At 42.5% G+C, this 22,696-nt stretch overlaps 1 protein-coding gene across 11 annotated transcripts in view; it reads left to right on the top strand.

Moving 5' to 3' along the window:
* SMARCA2 (SWI/SNF related, matrix associated, actin dependent regulator of chromatin, subfamily a, member 2) overlaps positions 1-2,229 on the top strand; it is a 180,984-nt gene extending 178,755 nt beyond the window's left edge. For all 11 annotated transcript variants that reach the window (XM_045468714.1, XM_045468707.1, XM_045468713.1 and 8 more), the window contains one exon: positions 1,263-2,229. In XM_045468714.1, the coding sequence (XP_045324670.1) occupies positions 1,263-1,298 (36 nt within the window). In that variant the 3' untranslated portion in view covers positions 1,299-2,229. The remainder of the gene's footprint in view (positions 1-1,262) is intronic.
* The last annotated feature ends 20,467 nt before the right edge of the window (positions 2,230-22,696 follow it).

Raw genomic sequence — 22,696 nt, 5'->3', positions numbered from 1 at the left:
TTTTCCAGAAATGGAAACACCAAGACTTGGGGAGATTTCATTATTGAGGGATATGAACTAAAGCTGCATGATCTAGGACAAAGAATTGCAGGCTTTGTGTTTAGGGCCTTTTTCATTGTCTTCGAAAATGAAAAGCTAGTCAATCGTGTTTCCTTTCCTCCTTTCTTAATCTTCCCATCACTTCCCAACACAGTTTTCTCCATGGCAGGTTATTTTTCATGGTGGAAAAATTCAGGAGCACTTATGGAGCCAGGCCCTGAAAGAATTACCTGCCCATATGATCCACAATTAAGGTTTCTCTTACTTGCAACATAGCCCAGAAACCAGGGCCAAGGTTCCATGTGCTTACCTCCAGGTCATAGTAGCAAACAGCAGAAGCTGAGTTCAGACCCAAACAGCACAACACCGTCCCCGAATTCTGGAGGCAAGTGGCATTGCTGGCAGAAACTTCCGCCACCGGCCTCGGGAAATCCCCTCCACTTCCTCACTTTCCAGAAGACCTCAGGCTATCCCTCGCCCCCCTCTTTTTTCTTCTTCTGGACAGAGAATTGACCGTTTTGGTCTGTGTGCTGCAGGGCACCACCATTTGGGTCTGATGAAAACACTTGAGAATTCTTACCCCGGCCCCACACCCAGCCTTCACCCTTGGCCCAGGCTTTTCGAATACATTTAAAACGCTGTGTTTTCTTTAGAAGACGTCCCTGTGAGTAGACAGCCAACGTATGGTACTTTTGCCTCTGGTGAATATTCTAAACCCATAGTGTTAAAAATAAGAATTATCTGGGGCGCCTGGGGGGCGCAGTCGGTTAAGTGTCCGACTTCAGCCAGGTCACGATCTCGCGGTCCGCGAGTTCGAGCCCCGCGTCGGGCTCTGGGCTGATGGCTCAGAGCCTGGAGCCTGTTTCTGATTCTGTGTGTCCCTCTCTCTCTGCCCCTCCCCCGTTCATGCTCTGTCTCTCTCTGTCCCAAAAATAAATAAAAACGTTGAAAAAAAAAATAAGAATTATCAGCCTTGAACTTTTCATGCCACAGTGAAAGAAAGCAAGACACTAGTACAGATGGTGGGAATTGCTTTGGGATTTCCCAGCGGGGGCTCCCCTTTTTAGCTTGAATTCCTCACAAGTGTCTTGCCATCTTGACACAGAACGAAGAGACTTGGGTTGACTGTTTCCAAAATGTCGTGTCTTTTCTGCCTTGCCCTCGGGATGGTTTATTGCTTCTTTTTCTTAGGTGTCATTTGCTTCATTTTGTCTTATTTTTAGGAACAGTCAGAAGCAAGCGGGACTGACGATGAGTGAGGAGTACGGGCCTTTTTTTCCTCGGTAGAACTGAGTTCCTTCGTCCCCTCTCTCATTTCTGCCCAGTGAGTTCATTTGTCCTATGGGCCCTGGGTTGTTTCTATAGCATCTTCATCTATAAACTAGCTTTAGGATAGTGCCAGACAAACATATGATATCATGGTGTAAAAACACACACACACACACACACACACACAAATATTTGTAACATATTGTGACCAAATGGGCCTCAAAGATTCAAAGATTAAAACAAACAAACAAAGCTTTTGATGGAAAATATGTGGGTGGATAGTATATTTCTATGGGTGGGTCTCATTTGGTAACGGTTTGATTGTGCCTGGTTTTACCACCTGTCCAGATGAGAAGATTTTTTTGTCTTTTTGTAGCACTGATAACCAGGAGAAGCCATTAAAAGCCACTGGTTATTTTATTTTTCATCAGGCAATTTTCAGAGTTTTTATTTGTTCGGTATTGTTTTTTTTGTTTGTTTGTTTACACTGTGGTACATATAAGCAACTTTAATAGGTGATAAGTGTACAGTAATTAGACTTCACCTGCATAGACATTTTTCCATTTTATGCTCTATGATCTGAAAAAAAAATGCTTTTTGAACTGTATACGATTTATGTCTACTGTAAACATTTGCTGAATTTTGTTTTTTTTTTGCTCTTGATTTCAAAAAAAAGTTTTGTTGAAAACGCTATTGAATATTGCAATCTCTCTAGTGTATTGGATGGCTTCCTTTGTCAGCCCGATCTCCTATGTTACTGATGTGTATCGTCTCCTTCTCCCTAAAGTGTACTTAATCTTTGCTTTCTTTGCACAATGTCTTTGGTTGCGAGTCATAAGCCTGAGGCAAATAAAATTCCAGTAATTTCCAAGAATGTGGTGTTGGTGCTTTCCTAATAAAGAGACAATTTAGCTCCACCAACACTGCCTCTTGTTTTTTGAGTTCTAGGGGATTGAAACTGTGGTGCCTGAGTGAAGGTCGCCTGCAGAGGGCTGGGCAGTCTCTTACTCCGGAAGGCTTGGCGGGGGGGGGGGGGGGGGGGGGGGGGGGGGGGGGGGGGGGGGACGGAAAGACCTAGAAAGCCGGTCTCCTGGAATGAACCAGGTTTGTCTCAAGGGAGAGCCCATTGCTTTCATGACTTTAATCTCAAGCAACAGGAGACATCTGGTGCCATGGACCAAGCCACACTAAGCCCCTGCTCACCCTTTTCTAGTGCTTTAGATTCTGTTTACTAGCCAGACAATCTATATGGTAATATAGATTTACAGTGTAATATGGTATGTAATACTTATATATTAACATCTCCTGATTTTTCAAAGATTTCACAGGTGTTCAAGAGAACAAGACCAATTCCATGCACCCATATACTCTCCTGCTAAGATTCAACAACAGTCAATATTTTGTCCCTCTCCTTTTTTTTTTCATTAAACCACTTTGAAAATAAGTCCCAGCCATCATGACACTTCACCCCTAAGCACTTCAGCACAAATCTCCCAACGATTCAAGCCATCTCCTGGCTCCCACAATCCCACTTCCATTCCCAAGGGAATGAGCAGTAGCTTCCTAGTATCTCATGGGTAATCTCAGTCCCATTTCCCCAATGGTCCCCAAATTGTCTTGCATTTATTTGTTCGCACAAGTTTTCAAAGAATGCCAGAACTTCCTCTCTTATGGACCTCATTATGACATGGAAAAGGTTTCTCTCCTGTCTAATGGGTCGATGAATCAGAACTGCCTAAGGAGAATGCCACGATTCTTGCTTTCTGAACGTGAAGAATCACCAACGGCTCCTACTTGGAATCCTGAAGGAAATCTGACCGTCACAAAATGCATCCTCCTGAGAAACCCCTTTGTTCCTCTAAGTGTCCACTCTGATGTCTGACTTTCCAGTTAGTCTGATCGTTACAGCGTGTGTTGAGTTTCCTTTTACTCTTTGTTTAGAGTTTGCTGGCCGCAGTAGGATTGGAGACTCCCATGTAAGAATCAACTGTATTAGATTTTGTTACTGAATGGTTTGGTTTCAGTTCAAAGAGAAGAGTCTCATTTCACTGCTACCATTTCTGTTTCCAATACTTGATGTACAAATTGGAATCTCTTCTCAGCCTCGGAGGCATTGCTGCTCTGAAGCCATCCAGACCACTGCCTTTATGCTTCAGAGTATCTGTTGTGGAAGAATGTTCTCTCATTCTTATTCCCCAGTCTTAGGTGTGTTGTTCTCCCTGACTTCAGCAGACAGGAGAGGTGGTCCACAGAACAGTGGTAAGGTGGTAGGGAGAGTGGGCACGCATTAGCAAAAGGTAAGCCATCCTACACTGGGGTGCTGCTGACTTTTTATCCGCATCGTGACCGCCATTCGGTTTAGCTCAAGTAGCTGAGCCCGTAGGTGGGCTTAGTTCTTTCTAAGGTCTGTGGTTTACTAGGAATGCAGGAAGGAAGCTAAGACTATAGAGAAATGTACTGGATCCCTTAAGGGGTTTATTTAATTATAGGAACTTTGTGAAGAAGGCATTTTTTTTTCAATTTATGTTTTTAATGTCTACTTATTTTGAGAGAGAGAGAGAGAGGGCAGAGAGAGAGACACACACACACCATCTGAAACAGGTTCCAGGCTCTGAGCTGTCAGCACAGAGCCTGACAGTGGGCTCGAACTCATGAACCCCAAGATCATGACCTGACTGAAGTCGGATGCTCAACCAACTCAGCCACCCAGGTGCCCCAAGAAGGCATAGTTCTCATTCCTCTTTTACAAGCGAGGATCATGCAAACACGAGACTGAATAGCTGTGGCCAGGGCACCAAAGCTGAATTGGCAAGTGAGACTCTGGCTCCTGGGCCTATGTTTCATGCAGCTTCCCTACCTCCCCAGCAAGGGAGATACGGAACTGGTCTTGTTGATGAGCCCGGCACCCCCGTTTGCTCTGCGCTGGCTCACACAGCCAGGCTTACCCATCAGTCTTGACTCAGTTCTCTAGACCCCCTGGCTCCACTGGAACTTGCCTCTGGGACCCCATTTCCGGGGCTGGGCGCCTCTACTACCCTGGCTCTTCCTTCTCAGTGACAAGCCACTCCACAAGGACCAGGACCTTGTCCCTTAGACCCCAGCGGATGCGGACCCTGCTACTGCCTCCAGGCGATTCTGATGTATGTTCCAGCTGACAAAGCGCCACTGGCTCCATCACCTTCTCAATCTCTATTATTTCCCTCCCGGGCAATGATAGGAGGCCATGTTGAACCTGGTCTTGATGTACATGATTGGTACAGGCATACGCATCCATCACCCGATAGCCATTCTAGTAAAATCAACATAAATGAGAGTAAGTGAAAAAGCCAAGTATTTGCTCCCTGTCTCCCTGACACAGCTTTCCTGTCATCTGTGTGACCAGGAAGCAATCTTCATTTGTGCTTGACTTGAACCTCATTCAGACTGATAATGTGTAATACCTGGGGAAATGTTTTTTGGTCTGCTTAGCAAAAGGATAGAGACACATTCTTCCCTTATGAATAAATGTACTTCCCATGAGAATTTGATAGTAACAGTCAATCTTCCTGTGCAGGTATCTTGGAAGAATAGCCAAGTCCATTCCTCTTCCTAAATTTTATTCAGTAAGAGCTACATCAAGCCAGATAAAGCACCGTTTCTGCCCTTTCTCCTATATACTGTCCGAGTGTATGAATCTCACTGTTTCAATCACTTAGGGAGAGACCATCAAAAATGATGAGGCACGGTATGACAAACAATGATGGATAGGTCTAGAATTGCTAGAGGTATGCTATGCCCAGGTGAGCTGTCCTCATCACAGGTGTGGTTTAGGACATCGGACTTAATGGAGAGTGAAAGGGGCGTGTTCCAAATGACCGAGCCCTTTGTGTAAGAGGCTATCGTTTTCTGCATCCCTTTCAATAAGGATTTTCCAAAGGGATTTTCTAAATTGAATAAGGCAAAAAACAAAAACAAAAACCTAAGTCAAGAGTATGGGGAAACCAGTTTCCTGTTTATAAACACTGGGTTTTATTATGCACAAAGAAGAGGCCTTTGTGAACCCTAGAAATGCTACAAAGCAAGGCTCACTGTGAGATTCTAAACTTCAAAGAGAATGAATGCAGAGTCCCACCACCAAATAGATGTATTTTTAAAATTCTCTTCCAAAGCTTTAATCAAAGTTCACTATAAAATGGACATGTGTCCACCACAAATAGTGAAATAATAGCCCAAAAAATTTAGAATTCACCCCCACGAGGGAATCAGCAATAACAGCCTGATGTTCTCGTTCACATAAACCCCTAGGGTCCTATATACCGTCAAAGGCTGGCTCCCCAGCTATCACCAACATCACCTGTTAATAAGACAAGCTGAATTCATCGCCTGGTGCGGTAAGGGAGAGGGCCACCTTGATGGAGCTTTGGTACTTTGAAAGGGAAGGTCAAGGTTGGATTTTGTTGAAATGTGATCTAAGGTACATCAATGTGGGGATTTGGTTAGAATTGCATAAAGATCACGCTACAATAAATCAGGATCGGGAAAAGTAGTAAAGCAAGGATTTCGAGTGGAGATTCAAAGGATCTTAGGGCACATAGATCACATTTGGTGCTTTGTTAAAGAGAGAATGTGTCTTTCAGGAAGTTCACGTAATGAACAATAGTTATTTGCTTGGGCAAGAGTCTCCTTGAATACTAAGAGTGTGCTAATGAGGACCATAGAATTTTAAAGTTTTTTTTTCTTTTTTTTTTTTAGAAAGGGAGAGAGCACACACGCACACACACGTGAGTGGGAGAGAGAGAGAGAGAGAGAGAGAGAGAGAATCTTAAGCAGGCTCCACACCCAGTACAGAGCCCAACATGGGGCTGCATTCCATGACCATGGGATCATGACCTGAGTTGAAATCAAGCATCAGATGCTCAACCAACTGAGCCACCCAGGTGCCCCTAAAGTCATTTTAATGTTGATAGTAAGCAGCAGGGTGGGGGGTATGTGTGTAGATGTTCCTATTTTTTATTATTTTTAAAAATAAGATACTATTCTTTGCAACTTGCCTTATTTTCTTCCAAGGCAACAGAGATTAAACTCATTTAAATTTTTTTTTTTTCTGGGGGTGCCTGGGTGGCTCAGTCGGTTAAGTGTCCGCCTTCAGCTCAGGTCATGATCTCGCGGTCCGTGAGTTCAAGCCCTGCGTTGGGCTCTGTGCTGACAGCTCAGAGCCTGGACCCCACTTCAGATTCTGTGTCTCCCCCTCTCTCTGCCCCTCCCCTGCTCATGCTCTGTCTCTGTCTCAAAAATAAAGCATTAAAAACAATTTTTTTAATAAAATTTTTTTTCTATAGTGTAAGAACTTTTTCCTGTTCATCTTAAAAATTTTTTTTCTAATGCTTATTTATTTTTGACAGAGAGAGAGAGACAGAGTGCGAGTGGGGGAGGGGCAGAGAGAGAGGGAGGCACAGAATCCGAAGCAGGCTCCAGGCTCCGAGCTGTTAGCACAGAGCCCAAAGCGGGACTCTAACTCACAGACTGCGAGATCATGACCTGAGCTGAAATTAGACGCTCAACCGACTGAGCCACCCAGGCTCCCCGTTCCTGTTTATCTTAAAAGGAATATATGTACATTGTAGAAAATGCAGAAAGTGAAGAATGTACAAAGGAAGAATTCATTGACATACTATCACCCAGAGAGAAGTATTTGTTTCTTGTCTGGCCTGCCAGGAGCCGAGAAGTCCTCTCTCCCATTCACACAACAACAAAGAAGCTGAACACACTGAAAATCAACAGCTCCTGTTAAATGTATCAGAACCGAAGTCACAGGGCAAACCACTGCCTCTAACAGTGAGGAGAGCGGCAGATAGGGAGAATCACCACTGGCTTCTCTGTAACAAAAGGCCAGAAGCAGCCTAGGAAACCCTAATGTGTAACTAATGAACTGCTGTAGGCTCTGTCTGGACAAGTTTGTGAGTTAAAAACACCAAGGGAGGGGTGTCTGGCTGGCTCAGTGGGTTAAGCATCCCACTCCTAATTTCAGCTCAGGTCATGCTCTCACACTTCATGAGTTCAAGCCCTGCATCTGTCAGTGCAGAGCCTCCCTGGAATGCTTTCTCCCTCTCTTTCTGCCCCTCCCCAACTCTTGCTCCCTCTCTCTCAAAATAAATAAATCAACTTAAAAAAAAAAACACCAAGGGATCCAGTGTTAGTAGGGCCCCCACACTTGCATGACTTTGACCTCCAGCAGCCCATCAGTATCTCACTTTCCTCTTGGGCTTTGAGCAAAAAGAGGGGGAAGCAGGCTCCAGGCTCCGAGCTGTCAACAACAGAGCCCTGACACGGGGCTCAAACTTGGGAACCATGAGATCATGACCCGAGCCAAAATCGGACACTTAACTTACTGAGCCACCCAGTTGCCCCAAAAATAGCTGTTTTTAAATATGCTCAGAATATTCTGTTCTTTTTAACAAGGCCTGTTCTCAACAGAAATGATTTTACTGGAGCCTAACCAACATGGAAGAAGGCAAACACCCAACTCCAGTGTAGGCTAGCCTTCATGCCTCTCTGATGGGGGGAAAGCAATCCAAGGCAGATCAAGGTCACAGTCCTAGGGTCACAGATGCACTAAAAGACTGATACTAGGCATTGATTCTGTATCCTGCAACTTTGCTGAATTCACGTGTCAGTTCTAGCAGCTTTTTGGTGGAATCTTTCGGGTTTTCCATATAGATTATCATGTCGTCTGTGAAAAGTGAAAGCTTGACTACTTCTTTGCCAGGTTGGATGCCTTTTATTTCACTTTGTTGTCTGATTGCTGAGGCTAGCACTTCCAACGCTATGCTAACCGACAGTGGTGAGAGTGGACATCCCTGTCGTGCTCCTGATCTCAGGGAAAGCTCTCTATTTTTCCCCACTGAGGATATTAGCAGTGGGCTTTTCATATACGGCTTTTATGATATTAAGGTATGTTCCTTCTATTGTGACTTTCTTGAGGGTTTTTATTAAGAAAGGATGCTGTATTTTGTCAAATGCTTTTTCTGCATCTATTGATAGGATCACTATGGTTCTTATACGTTCTTCTATTAATGTGATGTATCACATTGATTGATTTGCAAATACTGAACCAGCCCTGCAGCCCAGGAATGACTCCCACTTGATCACGGTGAATAATTCTTTTAATATACCTTTGAATTCGCTTTGCTAGTATCTTGCTGAGAATTTTTGCATCCCTGTTCTTTAGGTTTATTGGCCTGTAATTCTCCTTTTTTGTGGGGTCTCTGGTTTGGGAATCAATGTAATGCTGGCTTCATAGAATGAGTTCGGAAGCTTTCCTTCCATTTCTGTTTTTCAGAACAGCTTGGGAAGGATAAGTATTAACTCTGCTTTAAATGTCTGGTAGAATTCCCCTGGGAAGCCATCTGGCCCAGGACTCTTATTTGTTGGGAGATTTTTGATAACTGATTCGATTTCTTCACTGGTTATGGGTCTGTTCAAATTTTGTATTTCTCCCTGTTTGACTTTTGGTGGTGTGTACATTTCTAGGAATTTGTCTATTTCTCCCAGGTTGTCCAGTTTGTTGGCATATAACTTTTTCATAGTATTCTCTAATACTTGTTTGTATTTCTGTGGTGTTTGTTGTGATCTCTCCTCTTTTGCTCACCATTTTATTTATTTGGGTCCTCTGTCTTTTCTTTTTGAGAAGCCTGGCTGGAGGTTTATCAGTTTTGTTTATTTTTTCAAAAAACCAGCTCTTAGATTCATTACTCTATTTTTTTGGATTCTATATTGTTTATTTATGCTCTAATCTTTACTATGTCTCTTCTTCTGCTGGGTTTGGGGTTTCTTTGCCGTTCTCTTACAGTTCCTTTAGGTGTGCTGTTAGATTTTGTATTTGGGATTTTTCTTGTTTCTTGAGATAGGCCTGGATTGCAATGTATTTTCCTCTTAGGACTGCTTTTGCTGCATCCCAAAGGGTTTGGACTGTCGTGTTCTCATTTTCATTTGCTTCCATATGTTTTTTAATTTCTTCTTTAAAAAGTTGCCTGGTTGACCCATTCATTCTTTAGTAGGATGTTCTTTAACCTCCATGCGTTTGGAGGCTTTCCAAATGTTTTCTTGTGGTTGGTTTCAAGTTTCATAGCATTGTGATCTGAAAATATGCATGGTGTGATCTCAATTCTTCTATATGTATTCAGGCCTGTTTTGTGACCCAGTGTGTGATCTGTCTTGGAGAATGTTCCGGGCACATGTTCTCCAATGTTTACAGCAGCACTTTCAACAAGAGCCAAATTATGGTAAGAGCCCAAATGTCCATCGACCCGTGAATGGATAAAGGAAATGCGGTATATACCTATATAATCGAATACTGCTTGGCAATGAGAAAGAAATCCTGCCATTTGCAACAACATGGATGGAACTAAAATCTATTATGCGAAGTGAAATAAGTCAGTCAGAGAAAGACAGATATATGTTTTCACTCATATGGAACCTGAGAAACTTAACAGAAGACCATGGGAGAAGGGAAGGGGAGAAAATAGTTTCGAACAGAGAGGGAGGGAGGCAAACCGTAAGAGACTCTTTTTTTTTTTTTTTAATTTTTTTTTTCAACGTTTATTTATTTTTGGGACAGAGAGAGACAGATCATGAATGGGGGAGGGGCAGAGAGAGAGGGAGACACAGAATCGAAAACAGGCTCCAGGCTCTGAGCCATCAGCCCAGAGCCTGACGCGGGGCTCGAACTCACGGACCGCGAGATCGTGACCTGGCCGAAGTCAGACGCTTAACCGACTGCGCCACCCAGGCACCCCCATAAGAGACTCTTAAATACAGAGAACAAACAGGGTTGATGGCGGGGGCCGGGTAAAAGGGAAAATGGGAGATGGGTCTTGAGGAAGGCACTTGTGGGGATGAACACTGGGTGTTGTATGTAAACAATGAATCACAGGGATCGACCCACCGAAGCCAAGAGCACATTGTATACACTGTATGTTAGCTAACTTGACAATAAATTATATTACAAAAAAAAAAAAAAAGGACTGAGACCAGAGCACAGGGCTGGGGAATGGGGTCCCTCACCCAGCACCAGAGAGAGAGGGAGACAGAATCCCAAGCAGGCTCTGTGCTGACAGCAACGAGCCTGACGCAGGGCTTGAACTCATGAGCTATGATATCATGACCTGAGCCATACTCGGACACTCAACCAAGCCACCCAGCTCCCGCGTTAGGCAACATTTTTCAAGTCTCTCGGGAAACCCAAAGATAACAAAGGAGACAAAACAAGGACACCAGAAGGAAATGTAGCCCCTGACACCTACAGCTACAGCAAACGATGAACACAGGCAGATAAACCTGAAATGTTACATCAACGCCTATTTCCCTAGTACATCATTACTTTTTTCACCTAGTATGTTATATCCTACTTGCAACAAAGAAAATGACAAGGCACACTAAAAGACAAAACACATTTTGAAGAGACGGCATCTGAAGGAGACTAGATATGGCAAAGAGGTTGGAATTATCAGAATTTTAAACAACTAATTAATATGGTAAAGGCACTAATGGAAAAAGTAGGAAACATTGCAAGAATATGAGTAATGTAAGCAGAAAGATGGAAATTCAAAAGGAAACACTAGAAATAATAATAATAATAATAATAATAATAATAATAATAATAACACTAACAGAAATGAATGCCTTTGACAGGCTCATTAGTAGACTGGTCACAGTCATAGAAAGAATCACTGAGCTTGAAGAAATGTCAACAGCAACTTCCAAAACTGAAATCCAAGGAGAAAAAGAAGGAATAAAACAGACAACAGTCAAGAACTGTGGGACAATTAAAAAGATGTAACATATGCATAATGGGAATACCAGAAGGGAAAGAGAAAAAGGAACCGAAGAAATATTTGAAGCAAGAATGACTGAGAATCTCCCAAAACTAATGACAGACACCACATCCAGGAAGACAGATCCAGGAAGCTTAAAGGAAACCAAGCAGGTTGAATACCAAAACAAAAAACAAAAAACAAATCTGCACTTAGGCATATCATATTCAAACTGCAGAAAAATTAAAGACACAGAAAAAAAAAATCTTGAAAAAGCCAGCCTGTGGGGGGACGGGCAGGGATAATTTACCTCCACAAGAACAGGAATTACATCAGAAGCTCAGAAACTATGCCAGAGACTAAAGTGAAATAGTTACAGTGTTAAAAGAATCACCAACCTAGCATTCTGTGCCTCCCTAAAATTATGCTTCAAAGGGGAGGGAGAAATAAACACATTCTCAGACAGCAGAAGTCGAAGGGGGTGGTCTGCTGTGCAAGAAACATTAAAGTAAGTTTTTTAGAGTAGAGGAAGACCATACAGGTCAGACTTGGATCTGTGTTAATGAAGGTAGAGCGCTGGAAAGAGGAATAAATGAGGGTAAAACAGAAACTTCATGTTTCTTATTCTTCACTGATCACACAGGTTAAGAGTTGGTTTGAAATAATAATAGCAGCAATGTATTCCAGGATTATAGCTTATGGAGAAATGAAATGAACGACAAAATATTCTAAGGGGTGAGAGGGGGGAACTGGAAATACTTGGCTATAAAATACTTGCACTGCCCATGTAGTGGTATCGTGTTCTATCAAGGGGGACTTGTCTTAGTTGTGTATGTATATTGTAAACTCTCGGGCAACCGATACCAGAGAGAATCACTCTTCAAGTTCATTTCCCTTACATTTGCTCCTGTCTATGGACTCTGCCCAGATTTAGTAAGATCTAATTCACACACACAGTAAAACTCGCCCATTTTAACAGTAGGGTTTTGGCATCTTCATAATCAAGATATGAAACATTTTCATTATCCCCCCAATATTTCTCATACCCTTTTTAACCCATTTCTTCCCCTGACCCTCAGACTCTGGAAACCACTGATCTGCTTTCTGTCCCTGAAGTGTGGCCTTTTCTACAATCTCATATAAATGGAAGACACATTATGTGGTCTTCTGTGTTTGATTTCTTTCATTTGCTGTAATATTTCTGAGATGCATTTATGTTAAACAAGCATTTTGTGCCTTTTTATTACTGAGTAGCATTTCATTATATGAATATCTCACAATTTGTTTATCTCTTCATTATGTGATGGACATTGGATTGTTTCCAGTTCTTGGCTATTATAAATAAGGCTGCCGTAAATATTGGGGTACAAATATTTGCAATGACATGTTTTCAATCCTCTTAAGGTGAACAGAGGAATGAGATTGTTGGATCTATGGTAAGGATTTTAACTTTATAAGATCAAAGCCACTGGATATCTGTATGAGGGGAAAAAAAGAACTTCAACCTTTATGCCTCATACCATACACAAAAATTAACAATGAATCAGAATGGATCTTAAATTTAAGAGCTAAAATATTATATTCATAAAAGAAAACAGGACAAAGACTTCTTCAATGGGACACTAAAAGCATGAACCCTAAAAATAAATGTTGATAAGACACACTTCTTCAAAATTAAAAGTTTTTGCTCTGTGAAAAACACAGTTAAAATGACAAGGTGAGTCACAAAATAGGGGAAAGTATTTGGAAGCAGGTATCTGAAAAAGAGCTTGTTTGAGGAACAGGCATAAAGATCTCTTAGGATTCATTAAAAAGACAAACTATCCAGCGGTGCCTGGGTGGTTCAGTTGGTTGAGCTTTGACTCATGATTTTGGCCCATGGCTCAATTTTGTGGGATTGAGCCCCATGTTGGGCTCTGTGCTGACCATGGAACCCGCTTAAGATTCTCTCCCTTTCTCCCCTCCCTCCTTTTCTCTCTCCCTCTGCCCTTCCCCTTCTCTCTCTTGGAAGGAAGGAAGGAAGGAAGGAAGGAAGGAAGGAAGGAAGAAAAGAGAGAAAAAAAGAAAAGAACTATCCAATAGAAAAGTAAGTAAAAGGGGCACCTAGGTGTCTCAGTCAGTTAAGCGTCTGACTCTTGATTTCAGCTGAAGTCATGATCTCACGGTTCCTTGAGTTCGAGCCCTGCATCAGTCTCTGCACTGACACTGCAGAGCCAGCTTGGGATTCTGTCTCCCTCTCTCTGCCCCTCCCCTGCTTGCACTGTCTCTGTTTCTCTCAAAATAAATAAATAAAAACAAAAGTAAGCAACAAACACTTCACAAGAGATGTATGAACGCTCCATAAGAATATGAAAGAATGAGAAGATGTTCAATATCCCTAATCGTTAAAGAAAAGCAAAATAAAACTACAATGAAATGCCACTACACACCCGCTAGAATGGCTAAAGTTGAAAAGACAATGGAAAGCGTTGATGGCATGTCAAGTAGTTGGAACTCCTGTGTTGCTGGTATGAAGGCAAAAAACTTTGATACTCCCGATTTCAATAGCTGCAGGATATCCCAATGAATGTGTCATAATTTAGATAACAGTTACTCTTTTTTTTTTAATTTTAACGTTTTATTTATTTTTGAGACAGAGACAGAGCATGAACGGGGGAGGGGCAGAGAGAGAGAGAGACACAGAATCGGAAGCAGGCTCCAGGCTCTGAGCCATCAGCCCAGAGCCCGACGCGGGGCTCGAACTCACGGACCGCGAGATCATGACCTGAGTTGAAGTCGGACGCTTAACCGACTGAACCACCCAGGTGTCCCAACATTTACTCTTCTAATAGATACCTGAGTTGATACTGGTTGGAGTTTGGCGGCGAGGGTGGGGGGGGGGGGGGCGGCATTATAAGTAATTCTAGAAAATCATTACATTCACTGTGACTATCATTGTTCTCTGTATTTTTAACAACAAATTAGCGGAATGACATTTAAATCATTGCTGAAAACATTTCCCTTCCAATTACACAGGATTTTAATAAAATTAAAGCTAAAGTTGATTGCTTTCTCGGTCATGTTTATGCTGATCAGTTAGTTAAACCAAACCTACCAGGCACTTATGTTCATGACAATATTTTCATCTTCTTTTTAAAAGGCCCTGCAAAGTTGTTTTGCCTTTTCTTTTTATTTTTTTGGCCCTCAAGCCCTTCATTTTTTAAATATTTTTCCTTTTTCAAAAAATTTTAGAGAGAACGTGGGCAGGGGAGAGGGGCAGAGGGAGGGAGGGAGGGAGGGAGGGAGAGAGAAAGAATCTTAAGCAGACTCCATGCTCAGCAAAGAGCCTGACACAGGGCACGAACCCACAACCCCAGAGTCATGACCTGAGTCGAAATCAAGAGTTGGACACTCAAATGACTGAGCTGCCCAGGCACCCCAAGCCCTTAATTTTTTTTTCAACGTTTATTTATTTTTGGGACAGAGAGAGACAGAGCATGAACGGGGGAGGGGCAGAGAGAGAGAGGGAGACACAGAATCGGAAACAGGCTCCAGGCTCTGAGCCATCAGCCCAGAGCCTGACGCGGGGCTCGAACTCACGGACCGCGAGATCGTGACCTGGCTGAAGTCGGACGCTTAACCGACTGCGCCACCCAGGCGCCCCAGCCCTTAATTTTTTAAAAGCAGATTCTGGGGTCACCTGGGTGGCTCAGTTGGTTAAGCGTCTGACTTCGGCTCAGGTCATGATCTCACAGTCTGTGAGTTCGAGCCCCACGTCGGGCTCTGGGCTGACGGCTCGGAGCCTGGAGCCTGCTTCAGATTCTGTGTCTCCCTCTCTCTCTCACCCTCCCCCATTCATGCTCTGTCTCTCTCTGTCTCAAAAATAAACATTAAAAAAAAAATTTTTTTTTAAACCTTTTAAATAAATAAATAAATAAATAAATAAATAAATAAATAAATAAAAAGCAGATTCTGAATTTGAAAGAGGGGCTTATGCTTATGTGGAAAAGACTTTTTTTTTTTTGGAAAAGGTCTTCAGAAAGCAAAGTGATCATAGTCCCCCCTGCCATTGAATTTTGTAAAATAGGGATTTTGGAAAATAGACTTTTCCAGTCTGCGAGGCCAAGTTTGGGAACTTTGGGACAAAAGGTCTAGTTCTTTGCCAGACCCCTGTGCTGACAGGAATCTCAACACAAGATCATTCTCCACCTCTGGGCTTCTCAAGCAACATTCTCAGCCTGGTAGCCCTTGGGAAGCTGGCTCCTAAGGGTGATATCACTAGCTGTAAATGGCCTCTCTGTAGTGAGGTTACGAGTTTAATATTTGCTGAGGATTAATAGAAATACCATGATTTTTCTCTTTTGAAGTAAGTTTGGTATGTGGAATACTTGGAATGTGACCCCAAGGGTAAACTCCACCAGTGAAGGGCAACCTGATAGTAATAATTCACATTCAAATCATTCCAGAGAATTCGTATTTACTCTAGCATTTTCTAGGCTGGTTGATTTGGAGAAATGATACAACTCCATTGAAGAGCTTTTTAATACTGAAATATGTAGGGAACCTGAGTAGCCAAATGCGATCTTGAGAAAGAACAAAGCTGAAGGTACCACAATGCCAGATTTCAAGTTATACTACAAAGCTATTACACGACAGTATGGGAATGCCACAAAAACAGACACATCGATGGACAGAACAGAATAAAGAGCCCAGAAATAAACCCACGCTTACATAGTAATCTACTACAAAGGAGTCAAGAAAATACAATGGGGAAAAGACAATCTCTTCAATAAACGGTGTTGGGCAAACTAGAGAGCTACATGCAAAAGAATGAAATTGGACCATTTCTTATGCCATATAAAAAATAAACTCAAAATGTATTAAAGACCTAAATATGAGACCTGAAACCATAAAACTAGAAGGAAATATAAGCAGTAATCTCTTTGACTCTGGCCTTAGCAACATTTTTCTAGACGTCTGCTCAGGCAAGAGAAACGAAAGCAAACAAACTATTGAGACTATACCAAAATAAAAACCTTTTGCACAGCAAAGGAAACCCCCAACAAAACAAAACAGCCACCTACTGGATGAGAGAAGTTATTTGCAAATGAAATATACAATAAGGGGGTAAAATCCAAAATATATCAACACCGTATACAGCTCAATACCAAAAAACAGATTAAAAAATGGGCAGAAGACATGAACAGACATTTCTCCAAAGAAGATACAATGAGATTTCACCTCACACCTTTCAGAATGGCTAGAATAAAAAAGACAAGAAATAACCAGTGTTGGCAAGGATGTGCAGAAAAAGGAACCCATGGGCACTGTTGGTGGGAATGCAAACTGGTGCAGCCGCTGCGGAAAACATTACGGAGGTTCCTCAAAAATTTAAAACAAGGTCATAGAATCCGGCAATGCCACTACAGCGTATTTACACAAAGAAAATGAAAACACAAACTCAAAAAGATATAGGCACCCTTTGTTCATTGCAGCATTCTTTCCAATAGCCAAGATACAGAAGCAACTGAAGTATCCTTCAAAAGAAGATGTGGGGTGTGTGTGTGTGTGTGTGAATGAGACTTGCCATCTGCAACAACATGGATGGACCTCAAAGATAATACGCTATGTGAAGTCAGTCAGAAGACAAATACCATACGACTTCACTTGTATGTGGGACCTGAAGAACAAAATAAATGAACGAACAAAAATAGAAACAGACCCATAAATACACAGAACCAGTGGTAGCCAGAGGGGGGGAGGAGAGGAAGGTGTGCAAAATGGGTGAAGGGCAGTTATGGAGTAAGTCGTCACAGCATAAGGAATTTAGTAAAGGTACCGTGATAGCAGGGGAAGGTGATGGACGGTAGCCACATTCGTGCTGTGCCCTAGCACAACATTGCTGTGTTGTACAGCTGAAACTAATGTGTGTCACCTCTACTTCCATAAAAATAAACTTTAAATTTTTTTTTTTTCAACGTTTATTTATTTTTTGGGACAGAGAGAGACAGAGCATGAACGGGGGAGGGGCAGAGAGAGAGGGAGACACAGAATCGGAAACAGGCTCCAGGCTCTGAGCCATCAGCCCAGAGCCTGACGTGGGGCTCGAACTCACGGACCACGAGATCGTGACCTGGCTGAAGTCGGACGCTTAACCAACTGTGCCACCCAGGCGCCCCTATAAAAATAAACTTTAAAAGAGCCTCCAGTATTACACTGACTCAAGCAGGGGCCCCATATATAAATAAATACCATTTCTAGAAAAGACCCAGCCTAACAGAGTGTCAAAAGTCACCAGGTAAGGTGTCTTTGTCCTACAGCAGTGTTAGGAAGGGATTGTACTATCTTTGTGGGGCACGACATGCTTGAGGTATCTAATTCTGAGCACCTTTCCTTCAGTGTGAATCCACCCATATGGCCTTGTAGAATTTCTGTGGACTCACTAGGAACATTTTTGAGAGTCTGAGTCCTCAATAAATGGCCTAAAGAGGAAAAATTTCCCTAGAGTCGAACACAGTGTCTGTTGCTTTCCAAATGTGTTCCCACTTTTCAGCCTGTAACTTTGCTTTGATGACCCTCCTGCTTTATAAAACACAGAGGGTATCTCAGGCCAGGTCCTGTGCTTGGTGCTGGGGGAAGGTATCAGGAAGAGAAAACTCTAGTACTTGTTTGCATCTCCGCTACAACCAGGACCTCTCCCTGTCCACTCTGTCACCGCCTCTCCCTCCTCCGTGGCCAATGTATCTTATTAAAAGACCACCCCGCTTAACAGCTGTGCGGGGGTATCCCATCACCTACTGAGGGCCAAACTCTGTGGCCTTCTTTGTAAGGCTGGGCAAGAGCAAGCCCCGGCATGTCTTCTGTTCCAGGATGGGTGGGAATCGCAACTTGGACCTGGTTCTAAATTGTCCTCACTGCTTGTTCCCAAACCAGCAAACTCATAGTGCAACGTATGTACTCCATTACCTCCATTACCTCCATTACCTGGAGTACATATCTTTACCAGATACCAGCATGTGAACATATCACACTTTGGCCCACTTCTGTGGCTCATGGAGGTGTACGCGTACCCAAAGTTCTGTGGTCAAGGCTGCCTGTGCAGAGTGAGAAACACAGTGGGCAGAGAAGCTCCAGTCCCTAGAGGATGGGTAACAACTTAGAGGTATCCCACACGCCTAACAAGCCCAAATACCAGTATGTTGTATCGATCCTAAAACTTCCATATTTTTATCTCTTTAAAAGATACATCAATGTTTTTTAAGCTATGATGTCATCATTTTGTTCAGCCACAAGCGTGCCTCTTAAGAGATAAAGAAAATAATAATGCATTTACAATTGATGATGTCTTAGAGTCAGTAAAACACTCTGTATTTTTTCCTTAACACACATCATATGTAGCAAAGTTATGTACCCTCTTCTTTATTTTTTCACTTCATTTATTTTGGAGAGCAATCATTCATATCAGTGCCTAAAGAACTGACTCATTCTTTCTAATAACCATGGCGCATGCATATATATACATGTATATATACATATATACATACATATATACATGTATACATAGATATATATGTATATATATTCCATTATGTTAATATAACGTATCTAAACAGTTCCATATTCATGGGACGTTCTGGTTGTTTCTCGCTGGTGTTTATTTACCATCGCCAAAAAATGATGAATGCTACAAGAGTGGGAGGCAGATGCTGTGGAGGGAACTTGAATGTTTTGTGGAGGATGTGAAATTAGGAGTGAGACCCAAGAAAGAGAGAAAGGAGACAAGTCAAACTGCTCTTGGAATTTTAATCTGGATAGGCCATGCGCAAGTCACTTGCCATCTCCCATTGGTAGGGTGGTCTTAGACTGTGAAGATTTCAAACAATTCATAAGAAACGTCTTCTCTTGAGTTTCTTCCTCCTGACCAAACCCCATTTAGTGATCCTGGAAGATTAATGTCCCTATCACTGTCCTGAAAGACTCTTGGAAATAGTCGTTACTGTTGGCCCTTAAACAACGTGGGTTTGAACTGCCTGGGTCCACTTATGGATTTTTTTTCAATAATTACATTGATGTAGAAGTATTTTCTCTTATGATTTGCTTAACATTTTCTTTTCTCTAGTTTACCTTACTGTATGAATACATTGTAGAATACATATAACATCCAAAATATGTGTTAGTTGACTTGATGTTATCGGTAAGGCCTCGGGCCAGCAGTAGCCTGTTAGTAGTTAAGTTTTGAGGGAGTCCAAAGTTATGCATGAATTTTCAACTGTGAGGTCGATTGGTGCCCCTAACCCCCATCATGGTCCGAGGGTCAACTATACCCCCCTTCTTCAGGCTGACAGATGGCACAAGGAAATAGATCTACAAGAGGAGATATTGAAAGCCTTTAACTGTTGGATGATGATGATGTAGGTAAGACTGAGAAACTTGGAATGGGTTCCTGCAGAGAAGGGAAGGCATTGAATGCTGAAGATGCGGACCAGAGTGAAAGAAACTAACGAAATGGTCAAAGTGAAGTCAGGGTGGCTTCAGGGTTAAGAAACTCCATCCATTCAATCTTCCTGTATTTGGTCTTGGGAATACCAGGATTTGAAAACAGTACATTCCACTAGCACTGCAGTTCAGAGTGGAGGCTAATTCCTTAACTCACCCCCTCTTCTCCTCTACAGTCCCCCTTGACTTGGGAGAATGAGTGCAAGATTGCTTACCATGTGTACTGCTCTACGCTCTTATACAGACAGATGAAAAAAATATAGAGTCATTTAAAATCTTTCCAACAAGAAGAGGTAGGCACTATTATTCCTGGTTCACAGAGGCTTTAGAGAGGCGACCGGCCCAGGGTCATTCACCTACTAGGTAGGGGAGCTGGGATCCCATCTTCAGGCAGACCAGCTCCAGAGTCTTTTCTCTCAACTAGTATTCCAACTAGAACGTAACTATTATTCCGACTAGAATTCAAGCCTGCCTCTCAGTGTCTTTGTACTGGACTGTGTGTTCCTTGGAGGACACATATGATATAGGTTATATTATTCATCTTCGGGTGAACCTTCTCCTCCACCTGGCTGAGTAACATGCACCAAAAAAAATATACCAACTAGATCATGCCTACTGTCAATGCCAGGCCAGCAGTCCCCCACTGGATTACTGCATTTGGTCTCTGTGTGTAGAGTATACACTTCACCACTGCATGAACCATCCTCTGGTCAGCGTTCATCGAAAACACCAATCCGATCACACTTCTCATCAGCTCAAATCATTTCAAGGTCTTCTAGGAGCCAAGTACAGGTCCTTGGCACAATTACAAAGTCCTACGAGGCTTGCTTCTTCTTACCTGCTTCAGCCTCACTAACCCGCATTCCCTGCCCCCACAAACGACACCCTAGAGTAGCACTAAGCAGTGGAAATCTAACATATGTAATTTTATATTTCCTAGTAGCTGCGTTTTAAAACATGAAGAGAAACAGTGAAGTTAATTTTAATGGCATGTCGTATTTAACCCAAGGCATTTCTAAAATGTTATTTCAACATGTTATCAATATAAAAAGTTAGAGACAGTTTGCTTTATACCAAAGTTTTTTTTTTTTTTTAATTTTTTTTTTTTTTCAACGTTTATTTATTTTCGGGACAGAGAGAGACAGAGCATGAACGGGGGAGGGGCAGAGAGAGAGGGAGACACAGAATCGGAAACAGGCTCCAGGCTCTGAGCCATCAGCCCAGAGCCTGACGCGGGGCTCGAACTCACGGACCGCGAGGTCGTGACCTGGCTGAAGTCGGACGCTTAACCGACTGCGCCACCCAGGCGCCCCTATACCAAAGTTTTAAAAACCAGTACGTACCTTCCATGTGGACTCTGTCTCAGTGTGGACTAGCCACAGAGCAAGTGCTTATTATCACACGTGGCCACTCTATTGGACGGCCCAGCTCCAAACCAAAGGTTCTCAGACCTCAACTGCATCAGAATCACCTGGAGGGCTTGTTAAGTAACAGCTTGCTGGCTTTACCCTCAGAGTTTTTGAATCATTAAGTAAAGGCGGGCCTGAGAATTTGCATTTCTGACACATTCACAGGTGGTGTGGATGGTGGTCTCTGGACCACATTTTCAGAACCATTGCTCTAGATCAGGGACTATAAACTGGTGGCCTCAGGACCGATCCAGTAGGCCGACCATTTTATTTGGACCTTACTCTCTTGGAGTAATTACCAACGTTTAAAAATAGCTAGATTTTTCATAAAGATCTAGGCTCCAAGCTTCTGTTAAAAGTTCATACATCCAATTTGATAGGGTTGTGTTTCTTCCTGGCAGTTAAGTACAGGAGCCAAAGTCACAAGTGCCTTTCTTGAAAGGTCATGAAGGCCCACTGTGTTTTATAGCCGCCTTGTTGTGATTGAGTTGGCATCCCCAAACCTAGACCTTCTGGACTTCTTCTCCCCAGTACCTAAATACACTGAGCTCTCTCCTACCTCTGTGACTACTACGTACATGTGGGTTCTCTCCGTCTGGAACAGTCTCACCAACACTATCCATGTCAACCTGGCCAACTCCCACTTACCCTTCATGGCTCAGCTGGGAAGTCACTTCCTCCAGAAAGTCTGCTCTCCCCGTGACTGAGTATTTAGGCTTCTTCTGGGTGCTTCACAGAAGCCTGTGCTTCCCTCTTCAAAGCTATCACACGTAACCCTAACTTCCCACTAGCTTACTGGTCTTACCCATCATTCTATGAGCTTCCTGAGGGAAGGGAACCACTTCTTTCTTACGCACCACTGTAACCACAGTGCCTACCTAGTCCACTATCAGACTGGCACATGGCCAGCATTCAGTAAATATTTGCTGACGAATAAAGACGTGAAAAGGCTAGAACAGATCTTTATAATATTGCCCAACTTTCAACTTTCCTGTAAGTGGCTGCAAGTGGAATCTTAGCTTTATTCCTAATTCTAGAGGCGATAACAAAAAACCCAGTTGTAAATTTTAATCTCTCTTAAAACTACAATGCAGAAATAAATCTAAACTTAATTTTAAAATATTCCACCGGCTTGATCTTTACCTCACCCTGCTCAATATACTGAAAGCCCAAAGTAATGAAATTAAGCGCACGACCGTTACATTATCAAGTTAGAGACTCCTGCTCAATTTACCGCATAACCTCCATGTTATCTGCTCTGTATCGTTTTATTGGTTTAAAGCAAACAAAACTCTTCCCTCAAATTAGAAGAGTCAGCATCGTTTTAGAGATTCTTGGACTATGGCGCTACAAGTTTACAGGAGGCAGATGAGCGAGAAGACAGAAAGAGGGAGATTGATTGATATCCCATAACTACACGAGCAAGTGTATCTGCTACTCAGGAAACCACAAAGATGTAAAGGTAGAAATTCTGTTCTTAAGCAGTTCACCATTTAGGAGAGAAGGTAACTCATAGAACATAGGTAAATATGACGTAAGATAGGAAAAGGCAGGTGTCATCTACCAGGTAAAGAATGTCATATGAGAATTCAGACAGAAGGAAGTTCTCCCAGCATGGAGTGAGATCTGAAAATCTTGCATAATTAAAGTAGCATTTGACCTGATCTGGTACTAAGATTGAAAAGATCTATGTCCTTCAGCAAATTACATTTC

The sequence above is a fragment of the Leopardus geoffroyi genome, chromosome D4 (assembly GCF_018350155.1).
Source record: "Leopardus geoffroyi isolate Oge1 chromosome D4, O.geoffroyi_Oge1_pat1.0, whole genome shotgun sequence".
In the NCBI taxonomy this organism is placed as follows: domain Eukaryota; kingdom Metazoa; phylum Chordata; class Mammalia; order Carnivora; family Felidae; genus Leopardus; species Leopardus geoffroyi.
This window is presented reverse-complemented; position numbering and strand designations above follow the sequence as displayed.